The sequence below is a fragment of the Serinus canaria genome, chromosome 5 (assembly GCF_022539315.1).
Source record: "Serinus canaria isolate serCan28SL12 chromosome 5, serCan2020, whole genome shotgun sequence".
Taxonomy (NCBI): domain Eukaryota; kingdom Metazoa; phylum Chordata; class Aves; order Passeriformes; family Fringillidae; genus Serinus; species Serinus canaria.
The window spans coordinates 41,586,159-41,611,751 of record NC_066319.1 but is presented as its reverse complement, the minus strand read 5'-3'; the positions used below and the strand labels follow the sequence as shown (position 1 = coordinate 41,611,751).

The 25,593-nt window shown below is 37.9% G+C and overlaps 1 protein-coding gene across 5 annotated transcripts in view; it reads right to left on the bottom strand.

The window, feature by feature from the left end:
* The window catches only part of NRXN3 (neurexin 3), a 909,952-nt gene that overhangs the window by 226,062 nt on the left and 658,297 nt on the right, over positions 1–25,593 (bottom strand). For all 5 annotated transcript variants that reach the window (XM_050975200.1, XM_050975204.1, XM_050975201.1 and 2 more), the window contains one exon: positions 16,868–17,049. In XM_050975200.1, coding sequence (XP_050831157.1) covers positions 16,868–17,049 — 182 coding nt within the window. The remainder of the gene's footprint in view (positions 1–16,867; positions 17,050–25,593) is intronic.

Below are 25,593 nucleotides of genomic sequence, written 5' to 3'. Positions count from 1 at the left end.
TCCATTGCCATTTTTCAAAACTTAAGTATGCTTTCCTTGTGTTATGGTTTGCATCATCATAGACCAATTCTAACTTCTAACTTGAATGATTATAAGTTTCTTATGTAATATCACATACTGCCACTTCACAACAAATCAGTACAAAAAATTATCTTGAACTGACAAAACGACATTGTATTCCTCCCCTCTAAGGTCATTAAAAATAACTTCAACCTACCTAAAAAAAACCAAACTCTATTGAATGTGCACTACTATGCCTTCTGCTTCAGAAAGTTTTCTATTCCTTTTTGCATCAGAGATCTGCAGAACAAAATTTAGTAATACTTAATGTCTTAAAGTTCAGCTTTTATCCTCAGGAGATAACTCACCCTCAGGTAATTCCACTGCTTGGTTGTTCAGTGAAGACAGAACATTTTCCAAGGCAAAAGTTGACAGACATTTTACAGAAGATACCCCACCATTGTACTAATCTTATATCTCTTTTTATCTTACCTCCCACTTTGAATAAATTATTGCTTGCAAATACTTCCCTGATGGCCTTTGTCCCTCTTCTTCACATAAAGATTCAGGAAGTCCTGGACCATTTTAGACATTAACTTGCAAGTTCTTAGGGGATCTTTGAGAAATGTCCATTTCATCCTTCTAAATGGACCATCACTGTTGCCTCACTCCCATATTTTGAAGACTGTACTCCCTTCATCTATACTGAATCATACTTTTCCCTCAGTTTGGCAACCCTTCAACAAGCTTCCAAAGCCTGAAGGAATCCCCCAGCACTCCAAATGTGGGGGCAGAAACTGACAATAAGTTGGCACACATACAGACTGAAAGGATCTGCTTCTTCATGATGGTCTTTACAAGTTTAGATACTTCTATCAGTCAAACAGAGAGGACATAAGTAACAGAGAAATTCAACAAAACAAGCAGAGTTTTTAGAAAGACACTACCATTACAAACCTTCAGATCTAATACTGATCTCAGTGAAAACTCTCAAAAGAATAATCTGTTTCTACCAAAAATAATCAAAGCACTTACAAAAAAATTAGACAACTGAGTTGTTTATATTATCACAATAAAGCACCCTTTTACCTTCAAGCAGTAGTCCTTTTAGACTTTGAAAATTAATTCAAGATCCTGTGAGGGTGCTACTTTCAACTTCTAAATGACTATAGTTAAATTCCATGGCTTCTTCCAAATTTTCTACAATCTCTGAGTCAGCACTTATAACACATTTCCAAGCACACCATCCATACTCTGGTAAAAGCTCTGACGTGGAAGGGAGGCAGGAGGCACAAATCATAAGAAGCAGCACAAACCTGGACAGCATCAGATGCAGTGATGACATCCTGAAGCCTAAATTTACTCTTTTGGCAGACACCTTCACCTATTTTGACTTTTTAGATTTAAAGCACTCTAGGATCAAATGCTGCCATTCCATATGAAGCAGATTCAGGTTTACCAACAAAAGAATTGAAGAAATTTTAGTCTCCCATTTGCTCAAAACTGCCCCCTAATGCTTTGTAGTGGCAGTGGCTAGACCTGCTGGCAGCCAAATTCTCACCCAGCTGCTTGCTCACTTTCCTTCCTAGTTTGTTCTCCCTTCTGCTGAAGACTAGGAACAAGAAGGCTCATGGTTTAAGATAAACACATGGCAATCACTTTCTGATTACTCTTGGGGAAAAAACAGATGCAGCTGAGGGAAATTAATTTACTACTAGTTAATGTATATTTATTTATTTACTGGTTGGGTTAGCAGGAAACAAAAAGACCAAATTAAAACAGAAGGAAAACACCTCTCCACCCCCTTTTCCCAGGCTCTGCTTGACTCCTTCACTGCAGATTCCAGTCCCCTGCCTTTGTAAATACCTCTGGCCACACACAGTCCCCTCAGTGAGGCAACAAAAATGCATGGGGTGTGTTACTGTCAGTACACAGCAGTTCTCTCTGCTGCTGCTTCTTTCTTACACTTTTGCTCTGCTCCAGAGTGGACTCTCCATAGACCATTCATTTTTTTTGGAATATCCATCTGTTCCAGCATGGGGTCTTCCACAGGCTACAGCAGATTATCTATCTGCTGTGTCATAGAGCACTTCTCCTCCTCTCACCTTGGTATCACCTCTGATGTTTATCTCCCTTTCCTGAATGTGCTTCCTCAGGTGACTCTGGCTTGGCTGATGGGCTCAGCTGTGCCCTGCAATGGGTCCATTTGGAAGCCAAAAGAATCCAGCATGGGGCATAGCTTCGTCTCATCCCACAAAAGCCACCCTGCAGCTTCCACCTTGCCCACATTTACACCCAATACATGGTTTTACATATGTGATATAAAAATTCAGATAGGTGCAAAACACCCTCTCTTGTTCCTCCCAGTAGTATTTTAACAAGGCACATTCTCATCTGTGGATACACCAAATTTGAAGCAGATTTACTTTTGCAACTATCTGCCCACTTATGCTATAATTTTTAGATGCCCCTGTCATCTCTGTACCTAATTTATACACCTGAGATAGAGCAGTTTGGTAGTGATGTGGACCACAGGCTCTTTAGTCCAGGCAAGACAAACCAAGACTCCCAAACTATGGAAGAAGCAATTTTTATTTGTCTTCATTTTAAGCAAGTAACAAGAGCAATTTTCTCCCTTCTACTCTTCCATTTGTCAAAAAGATACTTCAAGTAAACAGAGTGAATGTCACTAAACCCTCACACCTGACAAAAGACACAATGCAACAATCTCACCAGAGAGCACAGCCCTGCAGATGAACTCAGTCTGCCCTATATTTGCCTGGTTTCAGGAACTTATCACCTACTCTAATAGGCAAGAAGAAAAAAAGAATAGTTCTAGTTGTACTTGAGTAAAAAAAAAAAAAAAACACATCAAGATTAATTTTTAATGACTTCTTAAAAAGTACTGAACAATACTGAGCAGCTAAAGCTTTGAGCTCTTTAACTAGCTCAAATGTATTCTCTGAACTTTGCCTTGCCCAGGTGATATGAGTGACCCCCAAACCTCAAAACCACTTATTGTATCAGCAGTTTTGGAAAAGAGGCAGTGAATCTCATTCTCCCAGGAAAAGGGTGGCTTTTGACACAGAAGTGCAAATGGGAAGGCAAAAAAGCTTCTGTAATAAGCTAACTAATTTTCTTCTTTCATGTTCAAAGAACCAGAAACTATCCTGTGACTGTTACGCACCACCTTCACAGGTAGTTCCAAATCAGGAATTTCTTTCAGCAAGCACTGGGTAAGATTCATCAGGAACCAAACACTACACTGCACAATGCTCTCAGGATCATGGCATTATTCTTAGGGTTGTCCTGTGCAGGGCCAGGAGTGGAAAATTATGATCTTTGTGCATCCCCTCCAGCTCAGGATAATCTATGATTCTGTGAATCCTATGAATGCTCATGAAGGGGTTTTATTCTCACAATTTCTCTATGGCAAAAAAAAAAAAAAAAAGTTTTCCCCAACCTTGACAGATTTAAAAGTTGTTTAAAATTACGATTTGCTACTTTCATTGAAGATGAAATTCAAAGAAGAAAGAAACAAGAATCAGGAAACATGTACATCTCATAGCAGCAATATTGAGAAATCTACTGGATTATAATCACTTTGGTCTTTATTATGTGTGTCAGAGTAAGGGAAGGTGTTATGCATAGAACAGTACTGAAAGCACTATGCCATACCTAAATGAGGAGGGCAAAGCAGCTCATATTCCCAGTTTTGCCTATTTTTTGCATTTTTAAAGACAAAATACTCCTTCCTTATGCCTCTATAAGTCTCCTCTATTCCTAGCCTCTTTTCACACCCAGTTTTGTAATCTAAGTTTTTCATTAAGGAAATAAATAAGCTTGCTAACAAAGAGCTCTGCTGAGAGGAGGGGGATAGGAGTAGGGCAAGCAGGAAATACATTGTGTAACTTCATCAAGGGATTTTAAGACACAGCCAAAGTAAATCAATATTGGGTGCCTTGCCTCAAAATTGCATGCACCAATGTATTACCTCTGTCCCTAAAGACCAGCAATCATCCTTCAGTGCCACTGCTCACATTACAAGTGATGTCTTTTCAATTATCTCAAAGGCCAGATTTACCACTCTCTATTCACAAGTTCACAAGCCCATTAATAGCCATCTTGGGAATCATTGCAAGGCTGCTGACTACATATCACATGATGATCTCTCAGATAAAGGTTTTATAAACTGAGTCAACATGCCGTCTAATATGTCAAAATACTTTTTTTTCCTAGACTGACAACAGGAAACCAGAGAACAGCCCCTCTGCCTTCTAACCCAGCATTATCATTTAATACCAGCTGTCACTGAAAGCTGAAAAAATAAATTCTAGGAAAATAGTTACATGTAATAAGCAATGATGTTATGATGAATACCAGCACACTGGGAGGGAACTGAAAGGTTTTGGTTGAGAACATATCCTTTTAAAACAATCCTACCACTGGTGTAAAAGAATTTTGGATCAGATGTGATTGGATCACATCTGTGAGCAGATGCACCCAGCTGTGTCTACACAGCCAACCAAACTCAGCACCAAAGACACCCTGGATGGTTTGCAAGGACCCAACTTGGGTCTAGCTGCAGCTGCAGGAATAAATCCTCCCAAACACAGCTGAACATTCAGGTGCAAAAGCAGTGAAACCTGCCTGGAGCAGCAGCTTGTGGACTCGAACATTTGAATTTGCATTAGTCCTGGGATATCTTCTTTGTGACCCATTATAATACAGAGATAGCCAGGGGGGTTGGTGGGGAGCTGCTGACACAAAGCACAGGCAATGCAATCCTCTGTGAATGCCACTGACAGGTAAACATCAAAAACCAGAGAGGAGCTGAAGGGCAACATTGGCACAAAACCAATGAAGGTTAGTCTGAATGAATATATATATGTACTCATTCAGTATTCATACAATACTGTATGAATACATATGGTCATTAAAATAAGTTAAAATCTTAGGAAAAACATCCATTTTAGAACAGCATTTCAATAGAAATAGCAAAGCCAGAAAACCAGAAGAGATGAGGTAGATCTGATACAGCCAGAAAAGAGGATGCAACAGTACAGATATGAGGATAGAGGACTGGACTTGATAATCGAGATAGTCCTTTCCCTGTTATGTGCTCCTAAATCAAAACACATACCCTGCAACCCCAGAAACCTCATGTAGATGTAAAGCCCCCAAAACAAACAGATTTTTCCCATCAGAAAGGGAACACAGGAAAAATTTTGATCAAAATAAAAATTAATGAAGATTTTTAATTCTGTTTCGAGCAAAATAATTTTCTAACATGTAAAATAGTTGGAAGTATATACCTTTTTATCTACAGATTCCAGTAAAAACTGAGTTAATTTCCTTAGAAAAAAATTAGGTAGTTAACAGCAATAATTGTGACAGGACTATAGTTAATTGGGCTCCCCAAAAGTTAAGTTTTAAGGAAATATAAATGAGAAAACACAACCTCCTTCCCTTCACAGAAACAGACAAGAGAAGACAAGAATATGGTGCACAACAGTAGGAAGTAAATTTTTGCATTAAAAAAACCCAAAGAAGATCTGTAAATTAAAAGACTTACAAGTTTTTAAAATAAGTAATACAAAAAGAAAATTCACACAACTGGACAGAATTAATACAGTTAGATTTTAACACATTATAGTAGAATCCTTTCATTGTAACAGAACAATGGACTAAATTCATCTTGTCAAACCTTCCCAAAACTGTAAGGGTAAAAAAAGCAAGTCTCAGCAGTGATCCCTGGAATGATGGATGCTGCAGAGTATAAACTTACACACAGGCTTCTGTACATCAGTAAAGCACCACACAGAAAATCACACCCAACGGGAACCCCTACTTCCCCTTGTCAGTCTCCTAGTCTGATAGCTTAAGTATCTTCTGGTACATTAATGTTGCCCAGCTCATGATACAATGCAAATCCTGTGGCTGCTCCTGAAAGTCTGTACTAAGCAAAAGATCATTGTTCACTGAATACAGTCTCTCTGAATATGTTTGGGATACAACATACATCTATGAAAGGACAACCTACTGATGGCAAGAACATTTGTAAGAAATGCTTAGCAATGCACCCAAAGACCTGCAAAGTGAGTGGATCTATTTCTATTGCTAGTTAAACAGCGAAGTATGAACATAGTTCCCTACAGAACTGATTAATCCCACCATCTCTTTAAGGCTGAGCATTATCATACTAAAAAGGTTAAACGGCCCAAACCTGAAATCCTGTACATGGTACTGGATTTCAGATGAGATTTTCTAAAAATAACATATTAAAAGAGACATGATAGGATAGAAAAGGAAGCCTGAGTCAGTATAAGATACTTTTCTTTTTTCATACTTAATGAACGCTATTACACACCTTCCAGAAATTGCACTCTTAACATCAGTAATTGACAAGATTAAAGAATAAACTAAAACAAGGCCTGTGTGCACTGAAAGTAAATTTGGACAGTCAAAGCTAGTAATATACTTGATTATCAGGTATGGGTAAAAATATGCTCAGCTGATGCTTTGCACTTTCCCAAATTATAACAGTTATACAAGGCAGTCTTTTTCTGTAGGCTCCAAATTGTTTAAACAAAGCACCAAGAATTTAAATGTAGCAGAAAAAAAGCTATGCCAAGATATTTAAGAAAATATTCACACTATATAAGCTTTACTTCAACTGGCTTTCAGAGTGTTGAAGTCTTTACAGTTTCTTCATCCCACTTTTACATAAGGAGGTGGAAGAAGAAAATGCCTGTATCATGTATTTAACATAAAAGCCTTTGAAACCAGCAGGAATCCTCCAGTTCAATCATGCTTTATGTACTGAAAGGTTAACTAATGGGAGAAGCTTATTAGCACAAATAACACCACTTCTGCCTTGATCCCAACAACACACCAGCTAAGCAAGCTCAGGCTGCATGCACACTTAGAGAGGAAAAACAAGCAGCAACAAATACACCACGCAGGATTTTACACCAGGTGCTGTAAAGTCAGTTCTCAGATGTGTGGGCACCAGCAGCTTTCCCAGGGCACAACCTTTGCCCAGCTGCTGGTACTAAACCTCTCGGGCTGGGAGAAGGGAGCACTTTGAAGACTTCTGATTAAAGAAAAGATGAACATTCAGAGCCAGCCAGCTGCAGGTCTGAGGCAACAGACCTGTTACATCATTTAACCTCCAAAGCCTCAATTTTCTCATTTCATAAGTATGTTTAAACTATCTTTTAAAGAGATATGGTGATGGATTGTGTTTATACAGCTGCTCTAAACTTACATGCAAAAGTATGTTTTAGGCATTATAATAACTGTTAGAACAATGATTCTGAAAAGGAGCTGTTTTCACAAAACACTTGTTTCTTGAAACTTTTGGTGAGAGAAACTCACAAGAATTTGACTGCTAGAGTTTTAGCCGAATTCCAGTGTATTTTCTCCTCAGAAGTGACTCTACAGTGTCCTGATAGAATAGGAAAAGGCAAAATTGCCCATAATTTCCTATATAAAAGTGTGCAGGACTAGTCTTTCATGTTCTCTACAACAGATGATTTTCAACTCAGCCAGCTGCATATCAATGATCTCAAGTTATCTCTTCCCTGCATTGAGTTTTGAAACCCTATAAAATTCAAGTCCTACAGCAAACAATGTGTAATATTGCTTGGATTAGATCAAGTTCACATTTTTTCCCCTCATAAGATTCAATAATATGTCCTGTTTAGGATGTTCTTCCTAGAGGCTTAATAGAGAAACAATTCATTTTGCCATAGCTGATGTAGTATGAAACAGTTGTTAACCTTTGATGAGAAGGTTACACGAGATACCAAGCTGGGGTAAATTACACTGACAATTGCCCTTGTTTAATTGCTTTTGAGTAGTACTCAGTATGCTTAAATGTGTGGTGAATTATTATTGTACCCTGCTGCTATCCATTAACATGGAGATCAAGAATTTTATTTTACTTTTTTTTGATGCAGCCATAGAGAAGGTGATAAAGGCTTTAATTGCAAACAGATTTATTTTAGAACCTATTAGTGCAATTTATCCAAGCATACAGAAGATGGGCTGGTCTGAACAAGCTCGTATGTTTAAAGCTTCTTATAAAAGGCAAAAATCAATATTGCCAATAGTTACAATGTACAAATATGAAAGATTTTAGTCTCTTTTGGAATGAGTACTGAAAACCTCACACTTATCTTACTTGAGTCTTGGTTATTTCAAGCCAAAAATTTCACTGGAGATGACCTTATATTTTTGGCGCAGCCAGAAAAAAACTTCACATTACTTCAATTCCTTTGTACTTAGTATTTAAAAGAAAAATACTAAGAAGCAGAATATAATTTTTTTCAGCATCTAAAAATGTATCCCTAATCTAATATTTCTTTGTTTATTCACACACTGACAAGAGTGTGTAACAAAATTTGAAAATCCCAATCATTAGTTCTGAAATACTGAGAGAAAGTACAGCAAAGCAGGAAAGGCAATTCCTCTCAGGTTTTATTGAAATTATGATATACTCTATAGCCCTAGATGACATATTCTACCTAAACACTACAGTCAAAAGTGACAGTAAAATTAGTTTCAAGCAAACCACAATCTCTGTTTGTACAGTATACAAGAACAAGCAACAGCATAACATTTATTGCCATGCAAGGTGTTTGGATAGATAGATACTGTGAGGTACTCTGAGATTTGACTGTTTAACATCTAATAGCAATTCACAGAAGCACAATGAATCCTAAGACAAACCTGGACAAAATAAGAAAGTTTCAAGCTCCATAGTGTATTTTAAACAGAGGCTGCATTTTTAAGGATGAATCTTTCTTGTCAGCTATCTCATTTGCTTCTAATTAGGAATATTTTTTTTCATTTCTGCACTTAGGCTGAAATACTAGTGTCTGACTTTGCCAGATGTATAACACTAAAACTGGGAGATGGGTATTCTGAAAAAATGCTGCCCACTATACCAAACCACTATGATCTTAGTAGATGCTTCTGTGACTCGGCTGAGCTCTATCTTTTAAGTTTTAGTATTTAGTTGCCCTCATCTTTAAGTCAGGTTTCAGAAAGTTACTAAAATGGAACTTCCCACTGAGTGTCCTCCATCTCCTCTAATTCTAAATTTTCCCTCTCTGCTATCCCACTGAATTCAACAGATTTGAGAGCCAAACTCCCCAAATTATTTTCAGATTGGTGACTCTAATCAGGCTAATCTATGGTCTAATCAGCAATTTTACAATTCGTGCCAACATTGCCCTACCAACTCTTTCTTCCATGTCTACAATCAGCTTCACAATGTTCAATGACAGCTGCAAAAACACTAGGATCTATGCACAAACTGTCACTGAGTGAGGAGTTAATGAATCCCTGTATCAAAGCACCGAGCTTCCAGGCTGCCTGAATGCAGCTAGGGATGTAAAATCCATCATCTTTAGCCACAGGACAGCAGCGCGCCATTTCCCGCACCGCCGCCTTCAGCGCTCCTTCAAACACCTGGGGTACAGGGCAGGGAAAACACAGTGGCCACAGGGCAGGGAATGGAGCCAAAAGAGAGAGCTGGCTGGGGCACAGAGAGCTGGCTGGGGTGCCAGCCACCAACAGGCACACCAGGGTGAAAACCTCCCCCGTGTTCATAGATTTCGTCTCAACTCATGGCCTCCTACCAGAGACTCCCACTCAAGTGTTAGGAGATAACAATAAATGGGCAATTTCTATGCACAATATGAACTAGTTAAAATACAGTAAAAACGGATTATTAATCACCTTCTAAAAATAAAGAAAGAAGTACCAAAAATACGCTTTAAAGCTGGCTTGAAAACTGAAAGTCCATTTCCTTTCTTCAAATTAGTTTTCCTTTACTAATTCTTGTGTGCTCTAGGGAATGATAAATGCAGCGTGCACAAGCACATGGGACTTCAGAGACCAAAAGAGTTTAGGAAAGGACAGGAAAAGACAGAGCATTTTGGGACAAGATCATTGTGTATTTAAATAGAATGCTTCCACAAAAAAAAAAAAAAAAAAGTCAGGCTCTTTGGCAGTTTTACACCAGCTGGCAAAAAACCCTGTGACGTGCATATCTCAGATGTGGAACTCATTTAGATATAGCCTCTCTCAGGCAAAATAACAATTCTGAAATTGTATATATTTGCTATGGGGATTTTTTATCCTACAAACCTGATACAATGGGCAAGCAGCTACATTATAATCCATTTCTTTGTGCAGATGATCTGCTTATGGCAGCCTATAATACATTCACTATTTCCAAAGTACATGGTCAAGAACAGAGGCCTTTTTCCAGGTCAAGACTATGCAGGATGGCTTGACCCTGCCTTGTAACAGAGTACCCCCTAGTCTGCTCATTCACTTACTCCTCCCGAACAAGGATGCAAAGAAAATTGGAGAAGCAAAAGTAAGACAGCTTGTGGATGGGTATAAAGACAGTTTACTAAGTGAAGCAAAACCATACTGCTTCCCATTTACAGGCAGATGTTGAGCCACTTCCTGGTAAGCAGGGCCTCTACATGCAAAACTCATTTGGAAAGACATAGGTCATAAACCACCAACAACCCCTCTTACCCTTTTTTCCCCTGCCTTTTATTTTTGCCAGTCACATTATCTTATGGTAAGGAATGGCACTCAGGTCAATTTGGGTTAGCTGTTCCAGCTGTGCTTCCTTCCAAATTCCAGTGCACTGATGGCCTATTCACTGACTTCTGAATTCATTACGGTTTTTCTTTTAACTTACAAAATAGTTTTTAGGGTAATTTTACCATCCCCAATTCTTGTGATCAACATAAAGAAATGGAGTGCCATTAAGATCACAGCTTCAACTGAACATGACTATGATTCTAAGGAAAGAGGAAGATGTGACTTAAAGCTTGCACTTAATAACACAAATAATTATAAGAAAGGATGTAAACACTTGTGATGTGCTCTGTAGACACTCATAAGTTATTTGTCATGCAATAGCTTAATGCTGGTTGTAGTTCCCCAAGTTATTCCTTACTGCTAGGGAACAGTACTGCCACCCCAATCGTTGTGGTGCCAGCCCTCTATCTGGCCTACACAGCTAAGCAGAAATCTGCTCCACTGTAGCAAGGGGAGGTAAGACACTTCTTAAGGTACTGCAGTCTATGTACATATGTGTCACATCTTAAATGAGGATTTTCTTGCCAATACCAATTACCTTAAATGGAATGCAACATAAGTTAAAGGTATCCATTAACTAGTTAGTCTGACCTTCAAGAACTGACAAACCACAGTAACAAATGTTTATAAAAGATATATATGGTTATGTGAAGGAGGGACTCCAGCAAATCTTCGTACACTAACGTTAAATCAAAACAGTTCTTCCAGTCCCTCATTTGGCTCATTTTCCATCTTGCCTAGGAGATTAGCAGTCAAGGTTTCAAGACTTCAAGCACACATTAATTCCCAGGTGGTACCTATTAAAGATGGTATATTCAGAAGTGTCTGCCATAGAACTTGTTCCTAGCAGAAAACTACATTCAGACAGTTTTTATATGTCAATAATCACAGGAGACCTGCAGAGCACTCCCTCAGGATGGTTGCTAGATTTGTCATAGTAAAAAATGTCTGTAGACAGTTTGTTCTTTTAGACCTTCTAAGGATTTAGACAATATAATCTTTTGCTTGAAAGCTCGACCTAACTCTCTCCCCTTACCAGCAAGCAGTCTAGTCACTCTCATTCACTAGCTGTTCACCTCCTCAGCTACATGTGCTATACAAGATGTTGTGTCCTGCACTTTGCCATTTTATAAATAATTTCTTGCTTCAACAAAGAAGCCTTTGTCACATATCACCTTTTGGTGATCCACTGATTGCCTCACTATAAAAACATCTTTGATTGAATATGTGTTCTATACCAATCTGCAAGGGCTCATAATTTGTATAAATTAGATTAGGAGAAATGTACACAGTTCTTTGCTGTTCCATGAAGGAAATGAGGCATGATGGGCATTAAACACTTTGGAACTGATAACTGTTTAACCACTTCTGGTATTCTCCAAGATCTGTATCAACCTCAAGGACTACACACCGCTTGAAATCCTGGAAAGGCAAGAGTAGAAACACTGTTCCAAATAGACATCAATGTAAACACAGTCAAGACATGGTACATAAAATTATTTATGCTCACAAAAATTAAATTTGAACAAATTTAGGGTAAGAATAAAAAAGGTGGCCTAACATGGTGAATAACCCTAAGAGAAAACTGTAACTGTAACACCAGTAAAGGCAGCTAAAATACAGCAAAACACAAGGAAGGATATTGAAGCAAATCACTCACTTTTTTTCATGTTCTATAGCCTCTGCTGACATACTGCCTGCAAAATAATGCAGGTTAGTCTTAAGGAAACCCTGTTCTTTCTACTTTCTTGGATACAAAAATGTAAGCCTGTTAATGCTCAGTCTGTATTCAGCCTGGGAGAGGCTGAAATATCTTGCATCAAAGAGATTTTAGTTTCAGAAAAGTAAGACACAAACTCCCATTGTATTTTGCCTCCATTTATTATCTCAGAGTAGCCCTTAAGTTATTCAGTTCATCATATACTCTCTGGTAAGGATAAGGACAATCCTGCATCTATCCCTCTCCTGGTTCTAAATCATCTGCTTCTTCTGTATCTGCTCAGATAATGTGCCACTGCAGTCTGGAAGGCAGACTTCAGAGAGAGAAGCCAGAATTGGTTTTACAAGTCTAAAATCCACAGACTTGGGCCAATCACAATATAACTGAAAAGAAAATAAATGACTGAAAGAAAAAAATCTATTTCATCCATTTATACTCACTTTCATTTAGCAATGCCTTCTCTAACTCAGAGAAAACTTACTTTTTGCTACACTTATTGCTTAAAAATCAGAATGGGCTACAGCAGATTCTGTAGCCTTCAGTGGCAGTCTAGTGCTAAATGATGGATCCCCTCCAGCCTGGATCTACTTAAGCAAAACTCATTCTAAAATCACTAACATTTTTGCCCAAAACTGAATTCCTTTATGTGGGGAATTCAGAAACTGAAACAACCTCTCAAAACCATTCTGAAGATCCAGTGGCAGTTTACCACACAGAACTAAATGAAAGAACTCAACCAGCAGCACACATAAAGGATTTCTGTCTCCCCAATTACTACAGGAATGACACCCATCATCACTTGCAGCCATTTCTCTCCCCATTTCATCTCTATGTTTTGTATGTGATGAAGCATAAAATATAAGCTGTAGCGGTGCAAAGTGGATAAACATACAGAAGCATTGAACCCAAAACTCAAGACATGCAGTCTTTTAAGTATCCATTGTGGAAGACAATTTTCTGGTATAGTTTGGACTTGTGCTTTGAATGAATTTTTAGAAAAACAAAAAACTATCATAAGGGGGGATCTGATGCTCTAGCAACACTCACTTCTGTGCTACAGTCTTTTCACACAAGCACCTCATGCTTCATATGCAGCATCGATCTGGATGGTGTGCCATCCATTTCTGCAGGGCTGCCACCTCATATTTCACCGTAAGTCAGGAGAGAAAATAGTTTCAGAGGCTGTAATTTTTTGTCATATAAAACAGACATCTTAGTCAATAAATTTCCACAATATCTGAAAGACTCATAATTAAAAAATTAATTCTAACAGAACAGCTGTAAATTAAACAAGTAAATATGCAACTTCAAAATAAAATATCTTCTTTGACTTCAATCTACAAATAGAAGAGATCAATGGACACTCCAGAACATACATGATATTAAAATAGCAGGCTAACTACTACTCTCCTTAGAAGAGTATGAGCAACTTTTACAATCTTTAAAATATATTCAGATCTTGATAAACCATAGCCATTACCATTACTTTTGGATTAGATTTTAGTTTAGTGATGCACATTAGAAAACGATCATCAGGTGGCTTTTGTCATCTGTTACCACCAATAGAATATGCAGGGAATGTGAGGAGGTCAGCACTCAGTAAATAGCCCCCCAAAGTGCCTGTGAATGGAATATCTAAAAAGGCTCCTGTAAAAGAAGTGTCCCCAGGATCTTTTATTAACCCAGGAAAATCCCTGTCACTTTTATAATTACTTTTATTGTTAAATATAATTGCACCCGAAAAAGTCAAGATGCTAAATATATTTAAAATAAATTACGTTAGTGCTCTCTCGTTCTCTTGAAATTTGCTTTATGGTCTAAGTAGTTAGGTTTTCAAAGTTTATTTTATTATCACTTTAATCTGTTCTCATAGCTCTGATTTTAAGATCTATTTATCACACATTTCTATTAAAATTTTACCCATGCTGCCTTGTTTTTCTAGACAATTGAAAATGACCTAATGGGCAGTTTTGAAGAAAAGAAGATAGACAAAGTCTTTGATTATCACAGCACAAGCATGTGGTAGTTTTCAGACATTTACAAAAGATCTTGGTCTCATGAAAAGTTCACATGCAATTTGCTAAGAGATCCTAAATGGTCTTGCATTTTAACGGTCATTTCAAGTTGCACCTTGAGCTTCAGATTCATTTTTTTCCCAAAATAATCCTGATGTAAGCTCACTTCTATTTCTTTGAACTATAAGCCAGAGATAACAAAGTCTTACAGACATTCAAGAAGTCAATAACACTTTAAAAGTTCCTCTTCAACTTTCCTATTGCATGTCACAGCATGAGTCTGAGACCACATTCTTTATTTGAACAGTTAGGTAGAGTCAGTTATATATATGATGATCAGTAATACCATACCCAGAAGAGCACAGCAGCATGCCTTTGCTCCTCCTGAATGACTGGCAAATCCTCCTAATCCATCCTGACCACAAAAGAACAAGAGAAATTAAAGCTGAACTAGTTCTATATTTACTGCTAGGGAACAGCTTCAGGGATAAAATTGGCCAAACTACACAGGAAGTATTCAATGGAACTTTTAGCAATAATATCAAACACAATTAGTAGTTCTTATATAAATATCTGAAATAATCTGAAACTAGCACCATGCCATAGAGAGCAGTTCTAAAAAAAATATGGAAAAGAAGCTGAAAATTTACATTATTTTATTTTCCAAAACTGATTGGAAAGAAAAAGCAATGATTTTCTTTTGTTATTATTTTTTTATTGAATGCTTATGTCTCAGGTTTAATTTCTTTGTTTCAGTCTATTCAACAAAATTTTTTATAATTAAAAAAAACCCTGTTATTAAAATGTTCAATTAAAGGTAGGGAAAGGTTTGAGTCCAAGATATAGAGAAAAAAATATGTGTCTTCATCATTAATGCTGGAAAGAGTCACTGTGCAAGTATTTATCTTAGTGCAGAATTAAATTTCTGTTGTTGGTACTTGTGACCATTTCTCCTCTTCCTTCCACTGACTACTACAAAGAAGAGCCTGACTTCCATCTTCCCTATAACATTCCATTAGTCATCCAAGAGCAACATGATCCCATCTCATACTTAACAAATTCATATTTCTGCACGTCTCCTCACATGCAAGAATACTGTTTTCCAGTTAATTGATAGCATTTTACATGTTATAATGTAACACCTGAAGAATATACATTGCCTTGCTCAGACACCTCAAGTCACATTTGCTTAATTTGAGTAAGAGTTCCAACCAATTGGGCTCAGCACTGCTCACTTTTACAGTCTTCTTGGGTTCTTTTTTTTTGTTTTTAAGAAAGGAAGAAAACCTGGTTTTATATTAAAAAAAATGCCAGGATTTGATCTCATTTTCATTCCAGCACAAAACAAACAAAATACTTGGATTTATCACAAAAGAGAAAAACCAGAATGGGTGACAGTCTAATGGCTCAAGCCATATCCATCCCATTCCAATGAATCTGAATTTTACAACAGGATTAAAAACAAAAACTACTTAAAATTCTGGCAGTGAGCACCAGAACATTGTTTCTGGTTGTTTTAGAACCACCCTGCAATAAACCCCGTGCTTCAACATGATTCTGAATATGGCAAACTCCAGCAGCAGACTAAGGCCCTTTGTCATTCGCATGAGGTCTGTTCTGGCCCCGGCATTCATTCCAGTTTACTTATATCTTCAAGGTTCCATGAGATGTCAACATATCCCCAGCTCTTTCAAAATTTGCAAAGGGCCCAGTTGCCCTTCCACTATGAATTAATGCATAATACATTGCAAATAATCTGAACATCAAGTAACATGACCAGGCTCAACCTCTGGTAAACCTCTGGCTATTTGCCAGATGAAAACAAAGCAAACAGCCTCTTCTCCTCCCAAAGAACCACATAAAGTAACCAACTCCGAATGTTTCCAGTCCTAGTGTTCTCAGTTTTTCAAGTAATTCAACATCCTAAAACCCCCTTTGCTCAAGCTCTCACAAAAATCTATTCTTTTCTTGCAAAGCTATGTTGCGCTAACATAAAATTCTTATTCTTTTGAGCTGCCCTGCTAAAGCAAGCATCAGCTATATCAGCTTGAGGATCTGTTCAGTTCTCACTTAACTTTCTTCATGAGGAAAAAACAAACAACCAATCATTCTCTTTTACTCTTTGCCTTCCAAGAATACTAATACTTCACCAGAAATTCAGCTGTGTTCAGAAGTGTGCATATGAATCAGTAGATTACCACTGATGCAAAATGTTTCTTCACTTTTTGAACAAATCCTAATATTGAATCACATAAAGCTTTTGAGTTTTGTTTGTTTCCTCCCTCCCCAATTACACTTAGGATCAAGATTTAATTCTCTGTGCATCCCATTCAGCAGCTCTACAAAACCCTAAAGAACTACTTTAGGTGGGAATTGAGAATTGAAGACATAGAAAGTACAGAATATGACACATGGTATTTTAGAGTAACAGCTTTCTTCAAACACATATCCAGTTAAAACCCAGGTCTGGGAGAGACATGGGCCTGTCTGTACTCACTATGTGCAGCTGCAGAAAATCACCGAGCCCAGGGGCGCTGTCAATGCGGACGAGAATGCCATCCTTCACTGTTGTGCTGAAGCCCACAGCAAGACGGTCTGTCCTTGTGCTTGGTCTGTCATTAGCTGGCCAGGTGTACAGGATGAGACCTCCACTCTTCCCAAAGATATATGTGGCACCAGCTACAAGACACAAAACCAAAGAAAAGTGTCTTAGTTAATTATTTGCCAAGTCTGGTGGTAATCCTGTGACTTCCAAGAGGAACAACTTGAGCAAGCACAAGCTTTCATTAGCTACAGGGATGAAATCAATGTGTCCTGCTGGCCAGGCCTGATGAAGTACATCATTAGTTCCTCAATAAAGCCATGCAGCATTTAAGACAAAGATAAGTGAAGAGTTTATCAAAATTTTTCAAGATGGCCTATCAAGAGTGAATGATTTCATTAGTGCTAATACCCCAGACAAGGCTGGATAGGACACTGCTGTACAGGGGGGAAAACCACAAGCCACTCCTGTTTCAAAAACATGGGATTCAACCTTATAAGACAATTCAAATGAAATATTTCACATTTCTCCTTTAGGTTGGACTTGCCTTCAGCTAAAGTATATTCACACATAGTAGGAGACTATTCTTTTCTCAACATTTCATGAGATTTTTTGATATCTAGTCCACATATTTCCAGCACCATTTGTCTTCTCACAGCTGAGCCTGGGAACTTGCCCTTGTTTTTAAGGACAACACCCAACTTCTCCCATGCTGAATACTGTCCTCCCACATTCATGAGGGCCATCTGAGCTGAGGAAGGCAGAAATGCAAGTGAGGAATTATTATTGCAGACGAGGAACCTGAGAAGCTAAAGCATTTGGAGTTCACATTCTGACTCGTACTCAACGGTTTTATAACTCAGCAGTTATAAAACTGGCCCCCAAGCTTCTTAAAAAATAGATCTAAAATTCCTGTCCTGTCCAAATCTACAGGCAGGCCAGGAACAACACTCCTCCATGTTTCAGCCACTTACTGCACCTCATTTTTCTGAGCACTATTACAATGGTTATAGAATAGTAAGCAAAAATAACCAGCCTCTGCTACTGCAATAAGGATAAAACATGTATAGAAAGCACAGGCAATTACTGGATACATTTTCTCATCTGAGTGAAACTACAACTGAGGGTTACAACATGTATCACACAATCCTGTACAGAGTAAAAGTAGATAGATACAGAAACAGGTAGGATCATATCACGGTAATTTCTACACTTGCCTACAAAGCTGCAGCTTCACTAAAGCTCTCTATGACCTGAATTCCAAATAAATGCTATTAGTAGAAATAATTGATATACTTGTCCCTTGCTAAAGAGGCTTCCTCTTGACATCTCAGAACATATTACCAAAACAGACATCAAAAACTCAGCCACCTAAAAATGAAATTATTTGTGAACAGCTGACTCAATGACAGAGTGATAATGAATCATGTTTCCTTCTTCCCTTCCAGGCCTGTGCACATCCAGCAGAACATGCCCTCAGTAAATTCAGACAAATGTGTCCAAAATCAGGGTCACATGGGAAATTTCAGTCATAATTCTGAATTTCCAAAAGAGTACATTCTGGCATTCTGGAGCTGTGAACATGACACTATTTCAGTTTGAGAAAGAATAAATTTTACAGATTCAGTCTCTGCATTCAGCTTTAAACTCCACACAGAGGGTGTATGACTATTTTAGGATGTGTAGAAAGAGGTTTTGTCTGTCTGTTTAAACACATCCCCAGCTGGCTAGACAGCTGGAGATGACCAGGTAGTGAATTACCTATGTCCTCTCCCCATGCTCATGTATAACAGCCTCCCTAAAACAACACTACAAGTACACTCCTTCAGTTTATCAGTTTATTCTATAACTTGTGTGTGTATTTGCACTACAGACTAAAACTAGGCACAGCAATGTGGCAAGCAAAATTAGATTTACTCATTGTTGATGGTTTCACAAATTAAAACCCACTTCCCAAAATTACTCTCACTTGAATTTCAAGTTTCCTTCCTTTTCTTTGTACTGGTTATCAGGCCTTTCAGCAGCAAAGACAAGCTTGGAGGTGAGTTCCACACTCTTTATGAAGACAGATTACTTTATTGCCTCACTAAGAGTCATTTGGCTGCAGGTAGACCATGTCAGCCCTCCAATGAGAGCCAATTAGAACCAATTACATCCTCACAGGCCTTTCATGAGACTTAACTACTTAACCAGATCTTATTTTCTCCTCACAGAGCATAGATTTTGCTTCTAAGCCTAACCTGAAAATATTTAGTACTTTGGTACTATGGTACCAAGGTTCCTAAGGTAAGGATCAGAAACCCTAAGAAATAACATAGCATAAATCTGCCTTGGTTGGGTCTTATTCCAGTTTTCTCTTAGATGGCTCTATATAATGCTTCATGAAGAAATGTATTCTCTGGTTCAACTGGGAATGTCAACTCAACTCTGGAGTTCACCTGGTCCACAGGTTGTCCAACTTTATTTCAAACATTTCAGGGGTTTACTGTGATGGATTTTGCACTCATATATTCTGGCAAGGCACTGAGTTCTTGAAATAAAGGTAATTCAGATGCAACAACCAGAGCAGCACTAACCCAAAGAGACCTGTAAGCAGAAGTCTGATGGCCAGTAGTTGTTTCCTTATTTTCCAGGTCAGAAAATATCTGCATAATGAGAGATGGGCCCACTTGCTTTATCTGTGTGTAGCTGAATGTTTGAAATGTTTGTTGGATACTTCAATGCCCCTTCCCTTCATCAACTTTTTGAGGACAAAAAGGATATCCATTGACATTTTTGGAAAGAGATGCACATTAACATTGTGCCAAATGTTTTTTCCCCAAACTATGAAGAAAATAGTCATTCCAGTCTGAAAATATAAGGTTCATCAAGTTAAAGTCAAAGTATAACAAGTTAGTAGCATATTGCAATCACATAAAGAGAAAAGATAACAAAAAACCCCCAACCATGCTACAGAAATACTCTTGACTTAAACACTTCTATTTGACTGCAGCAACCATGAGGTTTATAGAGTCTGAAAGTTCAAGACAATTGAAAAAGACAAAATGAAAGCAAACTATAACCCCAAACTTCAGGAAAGGAGATTTCAGCTTAACCAGAACTTGACAAGGCCTGGACAACTCTACTTGCTTTAGTGCTGGTGTAAATGCTGGCTAGACCAGTTTACCTCCAGCAGTCCCTCCTGATCTTAAATCAATAATTATTCTTTATTTGTGGTGTTGCAGAGAATTGTACAATAATAACCTAAAGCATTCCGATTAAAAAAAAAGTTGGTGATCGCACATCTGTCCATGTTGATATCTTCTTGTACCTAAGCTCTGTTACAGTCCTCTTTATCAGACAAGAAATCATTGTTTTCTTCCAAGATACTTTCTATTCAAGACAGACAGGAGACTATCCTCTTAATGAGCAGCCACTTTATATTTAGTTTTTCCTCATTGTTAAAGGTTTAATTATGTAACTCTTTTAATAAATATAACACCAACTGTGCCCTAGCAATAGAAAAGTCTGAAGGACTGATTAATTTCACTGTTTTGCAATGTATTGTTGTTACAATGTTTCACCACTTCAACTATATAACAATAAATTCAACCCATACCATGAAAAAAAGAAGAATAATAAAATCAAGGATAAAAGCATCAAATTATTTCCCCAGTTGGTTTTGTGAGCAATCTCACTTCTCATAGTGCCCTAGGCCAGACTACTGTAACAACACATAAAAGCAAAAGGAAGTAGAACATTTTCAGCTCCTCTACATGTTGCATGCAGAATTTGGTCAGCACTGGGAGCCCAGAAAACTGAAGCACATAGTGAGGAAACACTCCCTACAGACTTAAGCTACTAGGACACCATTACATGTTTAGCATATACAAAGCTTAGAAACTCATAAAATTTAGTGTGGCAGAACTGGCAGTTGACTTCTGTCAGAAATTACATAACTTGTAATGTATATCATTGGTGTTTAGAGATCAAAGATGGGTATGTTACAACACATGTGGCAATGCAGGCTGCATATCTAGCTTAGGTAAATTATGTATTTGCTAGTTATATTCATGAATAGAGCTGTTATATTATTCATCTTCAGTCAAAACAAAACAGTTTGAGGCAAAGACTCCTCAAAGAAAACTTCTAACAGAAAAGTCATAACTAAGATTATAAACCACAGCAAATAAAGCCTGCAAGTGAGGTGTTTTAAGATGCATTTAGTTTAAGCTGGCACCATCACTTGTCATTTTAATTCATAATTGCCCAAAGACTTCAAAAACCTATTTTAAGGATGAGTTTCTTCAATCAACATGGTACAACTGCAGCAAAGTAAAGCAGAAAAGTAAAACAGTAAAGTAAAAGTAGAGCAGTAGAAAACAAGTCTACTGCATCTGCTCAAATTATAACTGCTATGCCCTGCACTCCTGTAAATTCCCCACATTAAATAATTGATTGCAATTCCTCTATTTGCATCTACTATGCCATCAAAAGCCTGGTTTTCTCAGCTACAGCACAGCACACACACTCATTTCCCTGTGGCCAAGGAAATGTAACATTTGGAAGGTATTAAAGTGTTTATACACTGAAGGGTTAACTGCAGCAACTCTGCACTGGGAGGTGAGAACAAGTTTAACATACTGTAAATGCTACAGTTCATATTTTTACAACCAAAAAGTACCTTTAAAATGCAAATTATGAAGAACCCAGGCCAACTCAAAAGCTACAATACTTACTTGAGTACCTTTCAGAAACCTGCCCCAAGGGTGCATAATCATGAGTGGTATAGAATGTTGGAGGGCATGGGCTACCTTTTAAAGACCTTTTCTGCTTCAGTGATCTGGAAGTTCACCCCTGAACAACTATAGGACCCTGATAAAGTGACAGAATATTTGCAAAGAGATGAGCCCTGGAGACATGTCCTGTGCCTCGCGCCCCTGCCTGGATGACCACGTTGTTGCTTGAAAAGCAAGTCCTGCAGCAGCACAGCACCCTAGAAAGGATTAAGTCTGACAATGGAATTAATTTCAGCACAAGAGCCCTCCTGTCCTGGAAGGCATCTAGGATGGATAGAACCCACATGGAATAAATGAACTCAACAGACATCTTGAAGGGACAGCCATTGACTATGGAAATGACAGCTGTGCTTGTGTTTATATATGCATATAGCTGGAAGGCATAGGATTAGAATATCATACATGAAATTGGGGAATACCAAGTCCAGTACTTCAGATGAGTCTCCTAGGGTACTTCATATGCTGGTGTAAAGGTCCTAAGAAGTTTATTAATAATCATAAATTTCTGCTATTTAACAAGAAGCTATCAGTTCAACTATTGGAAAACTGATGATGGCATGATGATGGCATTTTGCTCTTCTTTCTTGGCAGGAAACTGAATTTTAGGTAATTTTCAAGAAGCAATGTTGTCAAAGGATGAAATCAGTAACACATTGTGCTTGACCACAGGTTACACGAGCAAATCAAGAGCTATTTACCATCAGGAAGGAAACCTTGGTAACACCTGTAATTAGCAGTCCTTTAATCATCAGGCTTCTGAAAGCAGAATAAATAATGGACACCTGAAAGTTTATACAGACATTCAAAAAATCCCACAAAATCTCAATAAGAAAAGGTAGAACTTTTTCCAAATTTACATAAAGAAAAAGTAATGGTGACCCTTATCTTACTGTACCTGGACTAGGCAGTTCATTTACTATTCCCATCACCAGAAAAGGAATGCAGGTAAGAATACTGGCATGAAAGCAAGTGAGATCAGGCATACATCTGCAGAAACTAAGTAAGGAGACAAAAATTGCTGCTGCCGGAAGCATCATAATTCAGTGATGTAACAAAAAAGCAGTTCCAAAAAACATGGTATATAGAGAGTTATTCCACCCTCATAAGTGGAGATGAACAAAGCAACAAGGAAGAGCTGCTAAGATCAATTTCTGTTGTAATAGAAAACTCTAATAACATAGATTGGAAGTTTTGCTGGAAATCTGATCAGACTGATTTGAGCACTGTCCCCAAAATTAAGGTTCTCAGCCATATGTTTGCAGCTTAAGGAAGACTCCATATTTGATCACTCTGTTTCCAGTCAGAGGAACAACTGTAGGGTAGCTCCTCAGGTCTTTACTTGGCCAGACAGTTCAGCTTCTTATTTATTTATGCTTGTTACCCTTGACCAAAAACAATCCATGCTCTGACCACCAGCTCTAAGGAGAAGCAAACAACTCATACTGCATGAACCAGAAAAGAGAATCACAACTTTCAAATGACATCTGTTTATTTATTACTCCCCGAGAGTTTAGGACATCACAATGCAAACAATGCAACATCAGTTGAAACCCATACACTGCCAAAAGGATGCACACTGGCTGAGTGAAAAATAAAGCTTCTGACAGTTGTTTTTAATACTTAACTCATTCTGGCCACATCAAATATACTACACACATGCTGCACAACTCCAATTTCCATTAAATTAATTTCTTAGGAGAAAAAAGAATTAAAGAATGACAAAATAATATTTTGAGGGCAGTTAAAGAAAGGAAACAGCGTCCATATGAATTAACAACAATAATTATGAAAATAGGTAAAGTTTTCACCTAGCTTTGCTATATACTCCCAAAGAGCATGGATGATTTAGCTGACTCTTCATTACTTGAAATCACTTCAACTGGGTCAATTCTAGGTGTGCTGAAACATTTATATTGACTAGAGACAACCTAACAGGTATTGTCAATTCCCAACCTCTGCGAAGTTACTCCTGTGGGTCCTGTCTGCTAAAGTCACTGCATTCAGCATAAAACAGCTTCTTTGTCTCACAGTTATATTGGATGCATGACAGCATTTCCAGCTACTACTATGAAACAAATTAAGAATTGGGACTAAAAAAAAGACCAAGAGAGAATTGTCCCATTCCTTCTGCCTTTTCATATATACCAAAGCATCAGTCTTGACAACAGCTATTCTTCCTTCTCCAGTTATAAGCTGTTGTCTTGTTGCCCTCAATCCTAACCTTCAATTACATTGTTATCCTAATCCCTCCTTTACTCCTCATCTTTTTATCTCACTATACATCACACCAAATTTAAAAAAAAAGTAATTAGACAAAAGAATTAATTTTATCTCCGGAATCAAAACCAAGCTAGACATTGACCCATCTTTTGCTTTCAAGCACCAATGTTCTTACATATGAATCATCTGCAATATCTGGACATCCCAGGGACATCTTGTGAGCTACTGTCACTCAATCACACACATCAAAAAATGAGAGTCTCATCAAAACTGAGTATCATCAATCAGGACAAAAATTCTTACTCCACCTAAAGATCCTCTCTGGCACTTGTACATTTCTGTGACTCAGTTGCTGTGTTCTCCACACCCTGAGTTTAAAAGGTCAATTGATACAAACACCTGCTTGATTAAAAAAAAGGAGATGGGGGTTTCAAAAGGTTACAGAGGATCCAATCACCATACTCATCTGGCTCACTTGCCCATTCCATCACAGTATCCTTCCTGGGAGAAAGACAGACCTAATACTTTCTATGACTGCTGAAACATCCTTGTATTTATCAAGAGATTTAAACTGCCTAAGAATAAAGAAAACTTAAATCCCTGGAAAATGCAAAGCTTCCAGTGTAATCCTCAAAAAAAAAAAAAAAAAAAAAAAAAGAAAAAAAAGAAGCAAGCTTCTGTGTTTAGAGTTCTCATGAAGTAGCTCTTCTTCATTTCAGGATGCTCGATGCTCACTCTTCCTTTGACAAACCCTCCGAGACTGAAAGTGAACACCATAATCATCTCAAAAAGCAGGCATTGTTTGACATGAAACTGAAATTCCTTCCTCACTTCAGAATATGAAGGAGCTGCTTCTATCCAAAAAGGAGGAGGAGCTATAAAAGCTGCAAGACTAACACAAAACAGAAGCAGCATTCAGATCACACCTGCTTTCTGTGTTTGTCTTTTTTAATGATGGCAAATGAATACGAGTCACTTTCCTCCCGTTGTGTGTGCATCAGCCAACAATTGGATCAGACAGTGTGTTACTTCTTATTAGTTACACTGCATTAAAAAGATTGGAAGAGGAAAAGAAGGAGAGCAAAAGAGTGTTCCTAGAACTACTACAAGGTCCAAGATAATTAATGCTTGAAATAGGAATTCTCTAAATCTAGGATACCAGGAAGATTGAGGTTTTTTCCAAATATGAATTTGCCATGGGGCATGTCGGGGATGTTTATCATCTCACAAGAAATTTAGGGATTAGCTCCTGACTAAAACAGACACAAGATGACCACAGGCACACCAGCTTAAACATAAAAGATTGCAGCACTTGAAAATATTTCAGTAACACCCTAATTTCCATTATAACAACACAATTGGTCAGATAAGGGCTACTGTCATGTCTTCAGCATTGATCCTAAGCATATACCCAGGGAAAACTAAGAGTTGAACAAGCCTATATCCTTTAAGTATGCACTCAGACCACGAGTCTTTTCATCAATTAACTCAGCCTCATGTGGTTTGTTTATACAGTAATCCCAAACAGATCTATTTTTCAAGTACTTATCCAGTCCCTCTTTGAATTCATTTAGAAGTTTTGCATTCATCATAATGTCTTAGAAACCCTTTCCAATGACTCACACAAATCTGCCATTGATGTAGCAAGTGAAACATTAGCCAGCTGTGGGCCCTATCAGCACA